A 15065-nucleotide genomic window follows, 5' to 3' on the forward strand; every position below is an offset into this window, starting at 1 on the left:
ATTTTAAATATGTTCAGAAATATGTGTTTCCTGAAGGATAAATTTCTCTGTACCAGTGCATCTGACAGAATTTTTTGCTAGATTATTTTCTTTTTTCCCCAGAAAATACTAGCTGTAAAGTTTGGCTTGTGTGGACTACATTTTGCAAATATCTCAAGGCAACACAAAGTTCACTCTTACCACCGCAAAGAATAATTTAGAATTAGACACTATTATACCTGGTGCCATTGGCCATCATTTATTTTGTTGGAAATCATTGTGCTGGTGTTCCCACTCCCCAGATCATAACTGAAGTAAGGCAGACCATTCTTTATCTGAACTGTAGCAAAATCAGCGTGGTTGATGCGGGCCATATAAAACAGCAAGCCAGAATCAGCTGTTGTTCGGACTTCAAATTCAATTGTAAGCCTAGAAATCAAACAAACAGGAAACAGTAAAAATGGAAAAGATACCTGGAGTCAGGCTCTAAGCAAATTCATCTGCTTCACCTTTTTGTGTCTTTTCTAAAAAAATTTTATACTGCTAGTGGCCAATTTTACTTGTCCATTAGAATTCAAGGAAAATAAACTGGTTTTATGCAAATTACATTTCACACCCATCTGATCCCTGACACGTGAGCATTCATTAACTCCTTTGCTATGGAGATACAAAACTACAATCTTGGCAAAGAATTTCCAGATGCAATTCTCAGCTGCAGCTGTAGCAGCTAAAAAATCCCAGCACTTGTAAAATTCCAGCAGTGTTATCCATCATCCACACACATAATGCTCACAAAGAGGAGAGAGCTGTAGTGACAGCTGGCAAATGTTGAGTTTCTAATGAGTTGTATTGCCTGAAGACAGGTTGCAAAACTTTTAAAGATGCAGACAGAAGAGTTTACAATGAGGATATAAAACACTTATTCTGATCTCTCCCAAGAGAAAGTGAGGCTGTGTCTGAGCAAACCTAATGACCCCTTGGACAGAATGGTAATGTTGAGAACCTCCTCAACAGCAAAGAACCTGTGAAGAAATTATTTAGATTTTCTAATGCTAAAGTCGCACTGGCAACACATCACTAACTTTGCTCAAGCTGAGCTGCAAAGTCAGTACCTGAAAGCAGCTGATAATATAAATGAAAAATCATTGCATGAAAATGATCAGTCCAGGATCATTCCCAGTTTTCTAAAATTAGCATATGTGGTACAACATCTTTATAGGGATAAATAAGCATGGGGCTAATGGATTTGGAAAATATAAGCAGCAAAATTGCTTAGTGATGTGTCATGGCACATTTGTTAATGACCATGTGCCTGCAGAACAACAAAAGAAAAAAAAACTAACAAATTCTACCTTCACAAATCCATTGAAAAAAGTTGCATTTTTATAAACAGTTCATGGAACTCCTTTGCATGTCAACAGCTATATGTATATAGTGTTATACTTCGGGATAGCAATATCATTTTTCCTTTTTACTGTGCAAGACTGATCTTAACTATTGGAGGAAAGGAAAAGAAAATCCTTATTAAAAGAAATTATACAGTTACTGAACAAAAAACTTTTCTCTGAAAAAGCCATCTTTGAAGTCAGTTACACAACCTGATTCCATTACTCTGGTTTTTAGGAAACCAGTCTGGGATCTGTGTGTGCCCAAACCTTTAGAAACAAAGAGGTAAATTGTTTCCATGAGAGCTACTTAGGTGGGCATTTCATTGCCTAGATTTTATACCTTAATGCTTTTTTAGGTTTGCTTAATGAAATTAATTAGTCTTGCCATGTGATCTTTTCAGATTATGTCCATAGTTTTGGGAGATACCTTTGAGAGAATTAGGAGGGGCATTTTATTTTGACACTATTCCATCAAAACTCATTGCTGAAACAAACAACATACCTGTTCTTCACTTTGGTGTCATCAAATGCAACTGCAATGTGGCTGTTCCTTGAAAGACCAAACTGCCTGCCACCTTCTAAAACAGCTGGTTCTGTGTCAGCAGCACAGGAATCCTGCAAAATACACAACAATCATATTTTGTGTAAACTTCATATTTTGTGTCTGTCTCAGCTGTGCATGTGCTGGGAGTCTCCCAGCTGCTCAGGACTGAGACTATTGTACCTAGTCTAGAGACTGGCCCTGCAATATTCCAGTGGGTGATGTCTCATCACACCAGCTGAAGTTATAAACCAGTTCCAGACAGGAACTTGGTATAAAAGCAGAGCTCATTAAGATAGCTGTAAAAGCAAATAAAAGTAATATATGAACATTGCTGCTTTCATGCTTTCACCAGTGGACATTTACAAGAATCTTAAGTGATTTCCAGGCAGTTCAGTGTACTCTTAGCTCACATAACTGAGTTTTACACAGTAGGATGCTCTCTTACAGAAATGAAACAAGATTTAAGTTTTAAAGGGATGCTTTGTTGTCAACTTGAAATCCAGTCACCTTAAAAATAATGAGTTAAAAGTAGTTTCAGACCCTGCAGCTGTCAATGAGTCCTTCATTTTACGTCTTTCTATTGTTTTACAACTGTATTCTTTGCTTAATGTGGTGTTGTTTTCCCCTGTGCAGTTGGAAGGCCCCCACAAACAATCAGGGAATCTGAATAACTGATGGATAGATGTAACAGCTGCTGAAATCCCCCAGCTGTCTAATGTAGAGACATTACCCAGCTTGTAAAGAAACAAACCCCTCCCTGTCATTCCACTTCTGTTAATCTCCAAGTGGTGCAACAATGCAAGGTAAAATATCTTCTGCCCACCACAATTTTCTGGTTTTAATTTCACCAGGTCTTTTAATCTCTGATCCTAAAGCTCTTGCATAGGAGTGTCTGGGGCAATGTGAGACCATGGTAATTACCAGTTTCTACTCATGTCTGGCTTTTGCCTCCCACTGAGAGTATTGTGAGGAAACTACTCATAGAACCTAACTCAACAAAATATCGGACAATCCCGCTGGGAAAGAAACAAACTTTGATAGCTGCAAGCTCTGTTTTTAAGCACTGTGGCTGCTATCATTTTGGATTGGTGACAGTCTCTTATTTGAGCCCTGACTCAGCAGGGGCGTGCAAAGCATAAGGGGCAGTGGCTTGCTGACAGAGTTCTTTCTCTGAAATAGTTTGAAAATGTCATGAGTGACTTAAGCCCTGAGATTTCAGCTGCAAGGAAGAAATTTATTTCCCTCTCTCACTCAGTTTTTCAGTAATATTTTTTGCTTTCACACATCACAAAGATCTTCACAACGGTATAGAACACCTCTAAAATATAGTTTTGCATAATAAATGCTCTGGTTTGAATATGACAGAGTAGAACACCATGCATTATGACAAGAACAATTGATACAGCAATATGCAATGGAGGGAAAAAACAGGGAAAATTCACCAGGACCAAGCAGGGTTATGAATGTATAATACCAGTCTTCCAGTGATCAACAAAAAGAAAAAATAAATCATATTCCCATAATTCAGGGTAAAATTTTGAATTATTTTAAGCTTTACAGGCTTATCTAGAAGTCTAACAACTAAGCTAATGACCATACCATGCATATAATACCTTCAGTTACATTTGAGCTTGCTAAAATTTAAAGATAGGGAATAACAACTGGTACTGGAAAGAACTGGAAAATACATACAGACACACCTTTCTCTGGCACACTTTTACATGGTAAAAGGATATATTCTGACATAAAATTTAATCCTAGGCTGGTATATGTTAGTAAAGGGTCTGACCCTAACACAAGCTGCTCCCCAGCACCAGCAAACACTGCAGTTTTTCTTCATTCCAGCAGGGTGACTGTAAGAAAGGGCAAGGAGTGCGGGAGAGTATCCAACACACCATGGTGGCTGGAATCATAGCATACAGTGATTGTTTGCTAATAACTACTTATAATAGTAAGCATTCATCATGAAAAGTCAGCAAAAGGAAAAACAAAACCAGTAGGGCATGTTTAAAAAAAACCATATTTTATTCACAAGCCTGTGCCTGCTTTTGTTTTATCTAAGGACAGCCAGCTTTACAGCTTTCACCAGATTGTGCCCTAAGCACGGGTCACCAGCCTGTTTTAAAATATCTCAGCTTTGCTTTTTGAGTAATGGCCTTAATGTGTCCTGGCCGCTTAATAATCTCCCGCATTACATGAGAGACTGAACTCTTGAGCTGCACTTTACTTCAGTCTTGTAAGATGTCAGGGACTTGATTGGTAGGTCAAGAAGCTTGGTGTGTACGGCAGTGGAAACGAAGAGCAGAAAAGGCCACTGGTGGACTGTCACATGTTCTCCATATTCTCATTTGCTGTATTAGTAATTACAAAGAAAGCAATTAGTAGCAAAAGCACTGCAGCAGTCCCCACAGTTCACTGGATGCTGTTAATAACAGAGGGCAGAAATGCATGGGTCAGAAGCGGGCAGTACCGTCATGGAGGCAAAGGCAGAAGGGAGGCTGGCGCTCTTCGTGTCAGCAGCAAACGAGCCCTGAGGAGCAGGGAACAACGTGAGGCAGAAGCAGCAGTTACCCAGTGTGGAGGAGCACTCTGGCATTCACAGAAAGCAGCAGCAGCAGCAGACTGGTGGCTGGTGTATTTCCCAACTGTCCTACGTACGGATCTTGTCTTGCATTTAGTACAGGGTAGGTTTTTCCTCCATTTGGGATTCAACTGCCCTCCCCTTTTACATGCAGATGGATGCATGTAGATAAAAAAGGTCCTAAAAGTACTCAAATAGAGCATGTAAGTTATTCAAGCCTCCTATGTGAAAATACTTTTTTCTGCTGTACATTTTCCATATGCAGTCCTTCTGCACTGAGATTCTGTATAATTTACTGTAGTAAGTGCCACCTTATATGAGTGTTATCTCATTACCAGACTGTAGTTACTTTTTTGCAACAGTCCCCATAAAAATACTTTGAAGAACTCACTAATATGAATGTAACAGTTATCCAAAAGCTTGCCTTATTTAAAATAGTTTCAAGTCTTTAGCATACTCAAACAGTTTCAGTATTTCCAAGAGAGAAGGGGAGTAATGGTGTTTTATTTAAAATTCCTGTTTCAAATTATCACCGCTCTAGATACGTGATATACAAAACTCACCAAGTTGGAATGGGACTAGCTTCTGATATTAATGAGTAGATCTATTACTCTCCATTTTGCTATTTAAAAAGTTAGTGTTCATAGTCTTAGGAAGTGTGCATTTACTCTTTCATGCTCTTCTGTGGTTTGTTTCTTTATTTGTTTTTAAGGACAACAGATTTGTTTCTAAGAACAACTGCATTCCTTCACAACAGTGAGCATTAAACTGGATAATCCTTTTTACCTTGTTGCCTGGTTCCTTATCTTTCTATAGTAGCCTTACTGTACTGCAAATTTTCTTAGAATTCCAAACGGAGAAGCTGCATGGGAGCCCTGGCGCTGCAACGACTCCACCTTGTGGGAACGAGTCACAGCCGCTGCCCGGAGCACTGGGAGGCTGGAGTCTGTAACTGCGGGGCTGGGGGCGCGGTAATACCCGAGATGGAGCTATTGAACCCAAGGCTCCCATTTCCATGCATGTGATGTGGAGATTTCAGTAATGCCTGATAAGTCTTTCTAGATAAAGCTGTGCCATATATACCGGCCAACAAAGGTGGTCATGTACCTCAAATAGAATTTAGCTTCTTCTTGAAACCATCTCATTACTATTGAAGTGTAAATTCCAATAATGCAAACAGGTTCCTAACTGGGGAATGCGCAGTCTTTTCACACCATTTTGAAACCTCACTCATACTAAACTATATATGGCCTGCATAAACCTGTCAGTTTTATTCAGGTCTAACAAAATACAAATAATTTTCCCCTCAAAAACATCTTCTGGTGTACGTATTATTCATTTTAATATTCAGATGTGTAAACATATGTTTGTGAACAGTAAAATGTTCCATCAGCTTATAAAACTACTAAACCTGTGAGACAAGGAGTTTCTTCCTTAAATTTTGCTGTGTAAGACTGCTTGCCACTACCTCACTGTTTATTTCTGGTAACAACAGTTGAGCTCAATTTAGCAGCGGCTGGGGTTTCATTTTGTAATTCTCCTGACTGAAGTTATAAAATAGCAGTGGAGGAATTGCCATATTGAATAGGCCTCCTGGTTTATCTTTTTCTTCATCACGTCATTGACATGACTGCTATCATGTGCATCAGAGACCAGCACAAGAAATACCTTAATGAAATGGATTTCCCATGGGAAAATTTCCCTTCCAACCCCAAGCAAATATTGCTTGGCTTACACCCTGAAGTGTAAGGGTTTATGGCTAAGCATGCAAGCCAAAGATATTTCTAAAACTATACAGTTGTTTAAATTACTGTTGTGATAATCCAAGCAAAAGACAGCAGCCTGTTTTCCCTTATCTGCAGGTTTTACTGACCTGCAACATGGTGTTCATTTACAGTATCATGTTGAATAGTCACTATTTTTGTGGCAAAGTGCTTCATTATTCTTGATGAGTAGCTTTTCAATTCTGCCTGGGAAAAGAAACTTTTCAGACTCTATCTGGCTGAAGTGATTTAAACTTACAAGTGCTGATGATGGAGATGGTGTTGGAGAAGGAGAAGCAGGAAGGATTCTTGGCCCTTCTTTCTCCCCATTAGTGTCTGGTTCAGGCTGGACCAGAACTGTTGCACGAGTTGGTTTATCTTCATCCTCAGTTGGCCTAGCTTCTGGTTCTAGTGTGGGACATCGGCCAATATCCGCATTTTCAAAGGACACAGGCTGAGCAAAGTCCATGGGGCTGAGAACACACAAGAAGAGCAATGTCTGTTATTATTTTATCTGCCTTTATATCACCCATTTATAAAGAACAACTATGTGCTGCAGTGTAATTTCACTTCACAGGACACAAAGGCCAGGACTTATCCTGCCCTGTACAGGTAGGTACAGCTACAGAAGCAAGACACTTAAACTAGAGGTGATAGTGACCATTGGCTTTTCTTCCTACAGTCAGTGCAGAGAGACAGGCATCCTCTTTGGCAAACTTCACAGGCCTATGTAGCTTCAATGGTATTACAGAGAAGCCATTTACTCTGATGTGGAGCAATAAAATCCTAATTTAGGTACGTCAGATATGTGAAAGAAAGATCTAGATGGAAACTTTTTATAGAGGTCTTATTTTATTCACCATTGCCTTTCCTTTTACTCAAATGCTCTTTCCAGATTACTGCACTTTCCACAAAGTAAATTGATTCCCATGGTGGTTCTCAGAATTTTGACTTCTCTTGGAAGTCACCCTTACCTAAAATAAAGTGTTATAGTACACCATAAATACCTATCGCTGACGTACATCTTACTGCTGTGTTACTGCTGAAATTCTGTGATTTCATGGATAACCAGACAGTGTTGGCTTGTCTGTAAAACAGCTCATTAATTGCATAGCCTATGGAGCAAATACTGTAGACAAAAAAAAAAAAAAGGAATGGCATATAAAGAAAACAGATCATATTCTAGGATTTGCTGCTAGTATGATTAGTTGCAACAATAAACTTTCCAAGGCAGTTCAACCAGATCTCATTAACTGGACATTTTTTGGCATCATTGAGACTTACGTGGCATTAATGACAAGATTCCATATACAGCCCTCAAATGGTGGTATGCTTCTGAGAGGTGCAGTGTGAAACTGAGAAGATGTACCCCCTACAAAGAGTTTCTTAACAGAGATGGGCAGGTCTGATGGCAACCTCTGAGTCTGGACTTTGTCTTCATCAACTTGAACACTGAACATCCTGTGGAAAAGATTTGAAAGCAAAGAAATATATATTTTACGCTGGTTATTGCTTGTATTGAAATCACCCCCTTGCAAGCCCCATTTACTCCTACACCAGCTGTAACAATGAGCAACTCAAATTATGTAATTGGCAGCTCACATTAAATGCATATTAACCACTAGAAGGGTTTCAGCTGCTGCTGTGCCTCCTTGGTAGTTGTTTGACAAAGCCTGGCAAAACTGTGCTGTGTAGGGGCGATAATGTCAGACTGTGGCAGCATAAGAAGAAGTGGTTTGTGGTGAGGCAATTCAGACACAGTAAGGGCTGAGCTGGCTGTACTGTGATGGTAGATATAATCATCCAGAGCTCAACAGGATGGGAACAGCACGGGGTCACATTTTGTTTGGACTCCCTATTTCCTTATTATCTTCTTGCCGGGGCACAACCAGACTGCTCCGACTGCAGGATCAATGGCAGACATACAGCACACTTTTTAAAGATCTCATAGCTTCTTCTGGGGGAGGTGGCAGAGGAGGAAAACTGCTGATTGTTCACAATGTACCAATACAGGTGCTATAATTCATTCCAATGGGTATTTCACATGGCACAAGCAAAAGACAAAGCAGTCCCATGGTTACTGTTAAGGCTGAAAAGAGGAAGGTAGGAGCCTCTGCAGCACCACTGCCTGACTAATCTGTCTCTGGCAAATAAATTCCCTTTTGTCAACTGCAAAATTATATTGAACTCTGATATTCTTTCTTAACTATAATTACAAATGCAAGAAACTTCATATTGAAAATGCTTATTGAAAAGAGACCTGTTTTCAAATACAAAATGCTTGGCTTTTTTTATTTACACACATCCTAGACAGAAATGGACAGTGACTTAAGCACCTGAATTATTTAAGTGCTGTACTATGTCTAAATTGTCCAGTTTCCTCATAGTTTTGGATGAATTAATTTGGTTTGGAAAGCTGCAGAGCAAGAAATGTGATTAATTTTTCAAAGGGTTAGAGAAAGCAGTTATTAAAAGACTTATCTTTCAGGACAATCCCTATGATATCTACCAGACCCTTTGGCAGTGGAAACAGAAAGAGGGAGATTTCCCTGGAGGCAGTTCAGAGAAAAAGACTAATTTAGGTTCCATGAAGTGTCCCAGAGAGGACATTTCCCTTCTCTGGCTTCAGAGGAAGTGTTTGGGAAGTCAGATTGTGAAGACTCAACTTATCCTTTTTGCTGATGTGTTTTAGCCATGGCTAATCATCATAAGCATTTTGGGTCCAAGCTGATTTGACCCAAAATCAGCCTGCAATGATGTACATTAGTCATCAACAATATCATTTTTCATAATTATGTGGACAATTATCTCTCTGCAGAGTTTTCACAGAAAACATTTAAAAAAAATAAAGCTTGAGATCATGATGAACAGAGGAAGAGTTCATCATAATTTATGTCTTTTCATATACATTTCAGGCTACAAAAACTTCAGAGTTCAGGCATTTGTTTTGTAACAAAGCTACTTTGAAAACACAGAGGTCTCATCTGAACAAGCACCATCACTGGATGGCATTGTACAGCAATTTTGCCTTGATGTACTCTCATATACACCCTCATAAGGTCAAGCTAACCTTACTGGCTACAGCACTGCATAAAATAATTTACTTTTTTGCTTAGAGCTTTTTATTATCATCTGCATATTTGTGTTCTGTCACAGTGACACAAAATGTATCACAAATTGCAGTAATCCGTTTCCTGAAAAACTATTTTTTCCCAAAGCATTTACAGTTTGACTTTGACCTAGTCATCGAAGTAGAGGAGTCTTACTGTCTGGAGGCATTATTTGTGAGAGGTTTTTTAGCAATACAATAGAAATTCAGTCAGAAAATTATACAGAAAGGAAAGCAAACTACAGAGAGGACAGAAGGGCACCCAGGGACTAGACAGGAATGGCTGGTCAAGAAAGCTTCATTGTTGTGGGGGTAAGAGGGTGAAGGGGATAAGTGCCTTTTGTAACATGTTGGATGTCACATCTTCTTCCTGATTTCTTTTAACAACACAGAACATTGTGCATAGTTCACTAATCCAACAAATGTTTGTAGAGAATGTATACATTTGTTCAAATGCCCATTATAAACCCTGCTTGGAACAAGGACTATTCCAGGCCACAAATATTATTGGCTGCCTGAGTCCTACACACTGGAGTAGTGCTGTTTCTAATCACTTTCTGAATGGTGAAGTGTAATAAGAAAGTTTTAAAATGTCTGAAAAAGGGCAAAGGAATTCGAGTGAAATTCAGTGTAAAACAACATGGTCTGAGAAGGTCTGTGATGGCTTTTCCAATAAGAAAAGTGGGACTGTGTTTTCATTGTTTTGCCACATTTAGCTGGGCACCACTGTATCCAGCACATGGCATCTCAAAAAGGCTACAGGCTGCTGTGCTGTTGCAATTTGAACCCTTTGAAAATTATATTTTTCCACATGTCCTGAAAAGGAGATTTACTGCACCATGGCAGAATTTCTCACCCACAGATCCTTTTATAAAATATATTTGCAAAGAATCAGAAGATTAAAGATGCCATTTCAGGCAAACACAAGTCTGGAGAAGCAGGCTGGCAGCCTACAAAAGCATGTAAACCAGCTCTTCAGAACAATAATGACTATTAGAAGCTTATTTCTAAGAATTTCTGGATAATGATGGAATGAAACTTTTTGTCTCAGAAGAAGCATTTACATGGACTGCCAAAGCCATGAACACATTTGCTTTGTTGGATTAGCTGTGCTGTGTGGCCTGCAGCACTTGTGGGCGTTTGTTACCCTCCAGCTCGCTCCATCCGGATGGAATGTGCTCTGCCGTCGTGGAAGTCGCCAGCCTCGGGCCTGACGGTGATCCTGTGCGGGTCCCGGATCCCAGTGGAGACGTGCACTTCCAGCCGACCTCGGTTCAGGAACACCGCGTAGTAGGCCTGCAAGGTGCACGTTGGAGTGAAAAGATAAGTCATATTTGGAAATAAATGATTTCGCTTAGTTTTACATTAATGTGTATGTTTTATTGTCTTACGCTGGCTGTCAATGTGCTCACCATAGACGAGACACTGCTCTTTCAGTTCTGCTGCTGCTGTGCTCAGAGTCCAGCATTTTTATAATGAGGAAGGGATAAGACGAGGTCATGATGGAAAATGTCAACAGAAGATTTAATTCTCTATCTATTTTCAGGGAAGAATGGGGACTTCTAACCTACAATTCTTCTCATTTATGATGTTATAGGACCTGCTCTTAAACTCATCAAGCCCTGAAGTGCATTGATCTCAGCTTGAGTTCTGTGTTTGGAGGGCTGGCAAATCATGCCAGTAGTTACTCCAGCACCAATATCATATTGTGGCAGATTTCAGGATCTAAACTCCAGTTAATATAGCAGTAAGAGGTCATGTTCACCTCTGTGACCTGAAGAGCTGGGAAATGATGAAGGAGCCCCTAACCTGAAGACAATGTCATCCAGGTGAGCCATTACAATGTCCTGCCCCTGGAGCGTGTTACTCTAGGTCGCCAAGAGCTCTCTTCCAAAGCAGCCAGAAAGGAGAATAATGAAATATCACTTCCCAGAAGTCCTGAACAAAGAATGCATCAACACAATCTGTTTATTGCTGCTGCAGTGTGCCTGTCTGTCAGGATTTTAATCAAGATTTAATCAAGACTCGAATAATTTCTAACAATTTCACTGTGTTCACCACCTTTTTTTTTTGGTCTCAGGGAAATTAGAATGATACTCATTTATGTCTCTATGAATAGGATTGAGAGAGTTTCCAAGTATTAATAGTGCATAAGTAGTTCTCAAAATAAGTGAAAAACAGTATTTTCTAATATTTGGGTTTGGTTAAAAAAACGCAACATGGAATATAATAGAAAACCAAATCTGCTGCTTAGCAACAAGCAATGGATACATGACTGTAAATCTGTAAGAGAAACAATTTCTCCAAGACAAAAAAAACCAATTCTGAGCTTCTATTAGATTCCTCATCAGATGAAGGATGACACTAGAAATAATTTATTCCAAATACCTGAATTTTAACTTAAGCGTAAACATCTGTCAGTGTCTTTAAACAAACTCGGGCAGTTCAGTAGAATTGTGGGGTTTTTAAAAAATATTTTTTAATCTTTAATCTTGATTTTTTAAAATGTCTTACATGTCCTGTCTGCCTGCGCTTTCTCTTCAGGGGAGCAGCTTTCCTTGCAGAGTGCCTGCGCCTTCTCCTGGGGGGAATAATTGTGCCACTTGTGCCAAACAAGATGATCCCAGACTCATTCCTGGTGCTGAAGGAGAGATTGATTTCTGTGCCCACATCAAAGGAGACCGGCTGCAGTTCCACAAAACCTGGCTTGGAGAAGCTGACTGTGTGAATGTTCTGTAGGAAGGAAAGGGCAGGAAAGTGCATTAGTAGAATTAAAAGCAACATTATGAATGCACAGGAAGATCTCTGAACAAAAATAATAAACTATGTAAATATAACTAGTGTGAAAAGATGGAAAGTAATAATAAACACTTAGGAATTTATTCCTCCAAGTGTTCTGCAAACACTTTTAGATTATCTGTTTACATCTGGCAACATTGCAGTATTTGTGAAATCCTGTCTTATAGGAAGGCAAACTTCCAGTTTTATGTCAATATATCCTCTTGGATTAAAAATAACTGCTCAAGGCTGTTTTTATTTTATATATGTATTTTCCATTGAGTTAATACAGTTGGAGTTTGCTTTTAAATCTATATAATAGGTAATAAACCCCAATATGAACATAAACTATTATTTGTCAGATGTGCTGAGAGAATACTTTTCATTAATCTTCATTACTTCCCTAAGCACCACTGCCTTCTTGGTTACTCAGAAGCGTAAATGAAGCACTTGTTGCACATGGCCCAACTCTTCAGACACTGGTAGCCATTAACACAATTTAAAGAGTAGAATATGTCATCAAATAATAAGTCAGTGCCTTCCAGCTCATGACAGTAAATATTTATAGCCGAGGTTTTATAGAGTGAATGACTTTATAATAACAATTTTTAAAAAAATCCTTGTGTTTTATGTGCATCAGATTTCTTTTTTTAATTTTTTCAGTGTTGTCCATGCCAATCTTCATTAATGTCAGTAATTACCATTTTAGTCAGCTGAAACAAAGCTAAATCACTGCTAAGCAGTTCAGAAAATCCTACCCTTTTAGGGACAGGGATATCACAAGTGGCCAGGGACACTCTCCAAGAAGGCAGGATCTGAAAAACTGGTCTATTGCTGGTCAGACTTACCTTTCTTTCTCTGAAATGTAACTGTTTGGATTTTTAGGTTAGATTCCCATCTAAAGAATATACTATATACTAAATATACCATATACAATTAATCTACTATGCCATAAAACCAGAAAACATTTATAACCATTAAGGCCAAAATACATGGAAATCAGACTAACCTCTAGTGTGCATCCTTTGGTTAGACCAACAAAGTCAGGACTGCTCAATATGTTATATGGTGTCCTTGAAATTTCAATGTCTTTGAGGCAACCTGTGTATTTCTCTAAGTTCACTTCAGGCCTAAAAAACATTTAGAAGCACAATGTGTTTTCAAAAGCAGAGTTTAGGGAGAACAGTCAGCCAGACACACATATGTACACTTTCAGTTGCACAGATGCTTGATTTTTATTTTTATTTTAACTACACACATACACTCGAATTGGTGTTGCCTTCTACAATCTATCAGCACACATTGCACTCTGCCTTGCATCACTCAAAGTTGAAACAAGAGGTTCATCTCATCTCCAACTGACAGCAGTCCCTTCCCCAAGTATTTCTTTCTTTTTTTAAGGGTTTTTGGTTGGTGGTTGTGTTTTCTGTGTTTTTCCTTTGATAAAGGAGAATTATCACCTTTAGTGTTAAAACACAAAAATGGAGCTATGAAATAAGGAAGTTGTTGTTCCTTAGGCAAAGCAGAAAGATGCAAGCTAGGAAATCATAACAGTAAGGAGAGACTTTACTGGAAGACATTTCTCATTCCTCTTTTTGCATGCTAGATCCAATGAAAGAAGAACTTTAGCAGTGTACAAATATTTGAATAAAGTTCTTGCCCACAAGCTTCAGGAATGCACTCAGGTGGACTGACATTTATATTTCCAGTATCTTTCTTATGAAAATTGCTGCATATTTTCTTAGGACACAGCAATACATCTGACCTTTTCAGGCAGTTAAACAAAACAAAGCACTTGGGTTTGTTACAGAATTTAACTATCCATCCAAAACAGGAAAATATTGTAATGGAATTCAAGTTCCATGTTTGACTCATCAGCTGGCTGATGAGAAGAAATAAGAAACCCTTTGAAATAAGACCAAAACTATCATGTTTGATTGCAAAAGTACGATTTCCCAAGCCTGGGTACACCAGAGGGAGACCATAACTGCTGGTAACATCTGAACCAGGCTTGTCAGAAAAAAAGCTTTATAAAGTCACTTCAGATAAAAAACTGCCATTGATACCATGGAGAGTAAATCTAAAAAGAAAAAAAAAAAAAAAAGCACCATTTAATTCGTTAAAAATATTACCCATGAGTGTTTACTAGAGTATCTGAATAGTATGAACAGCTCAAAATCAGAAAAATTAATTTGGGAAATAAATAAGGATTTAAAACTGGGGTGGGTGGGGAAGAGGGGACGCAAAAACCACTTCAGCTCCCTGGAAGGAAAGAAAACATTTTGAAGAATATTAATTACAAAATAAAACCAATTTGCACAGATACTAATCAGCTGCACGTTTTGGCACTGAAAGCCATTCTTTGCACTACAGCCAACCGAGCAAGCGTGATGTATTCTCTGGCAAATTAGTACTCTCTGCATAAGTTAAAGCAAGCATCTGGTTTACTAAAATGATCCATATGCTGCTTTAGTTACAGTCAAGTAGCTATGTTCACCTTTCAGTTTTCTTTTTTTTTTCCCTAGCTCTTCTCCAGTTCCTTTACAGATTCATCTTCCAGTGGAAGAACAGTTTTGCTGTTATCATTGTCACTGGAGCCCATAATCTTTGCCATCCAGAAACCATTCTTGATACTCCCTTTCCTGTCCTCATCCTGCCCTGTTACAAACAGCTGCTGTTATAATTCCCAACCCATACCACAGAATCACAGAACGGGTAAGGTTGGAAGGGAGCACTGTGGGTTGTCTGGCTCAACCTCTTTGCAAACACTGAACACTTGCTTGATGTTTTCTTAAAAGTTCTTTTTTCTTTTTTTTCTTTTTTCCTTTCCAAAATAAAATACATAAGGTCCAAGTTCACTAAGATCTTCTGTAACTCTTTGTTTGTTTTTTGGGTTTTTTTCTAAGTTCTTTTTTGTGAAAAT

General features: G+C 38.7%; 1 protein-coding gene across 1 annotated transcript in view; it reads right to left on the bottom strand.

Annotated features, from left to right (window-relative positions):
* Nucleotides 1-15065, bottom strand: part of LAMA2 (laminin subunit alpha 2) — a 251425-nt gene that overhangs the window by 9710 nt on the left and 226650 nt on the right. The window contains exons 53-59 of the mRNA XM_058019923.1: nt 13152-13272; nt 11879-12097; nt 10512-10660; nt 7540-7716; nt 6515-6728; nt 1870-1982; nt 219-408 (exon numbers count right to left, since the gene is read on the bottom strand). Coding sequence (XP_057875906.1) covers nt 219-408; nt 1870-1982; nt 6515-6728; nt 7540-7716; nt 10512-10660; nt 11879-12097; nt 13152-13272 — 1183 coding nt within the window. The remainder of the gene's footprint in view (nt 1-218; nt 409-1869; nt 1983-6514; nt 6729-7539; nt 7717-10511; nt 10661-11878; nt 12098-13151; nt 13273-15065) is intronic.

This window comes from Melospiza georgiana, chromosome 3 (genome assembly GCF_028018845.1).
Source record: "Melospiza georgiana isolate bMelGeo1 chromosome 3, bMelGeo1.pri, whole genome shotgun sequence".
Lineage (NCBI taxonomy): Eukaryota > Metazoa > Chordata > Aves > Passeriformes > Passerellidae > Melospiza > Melospiza georgiana.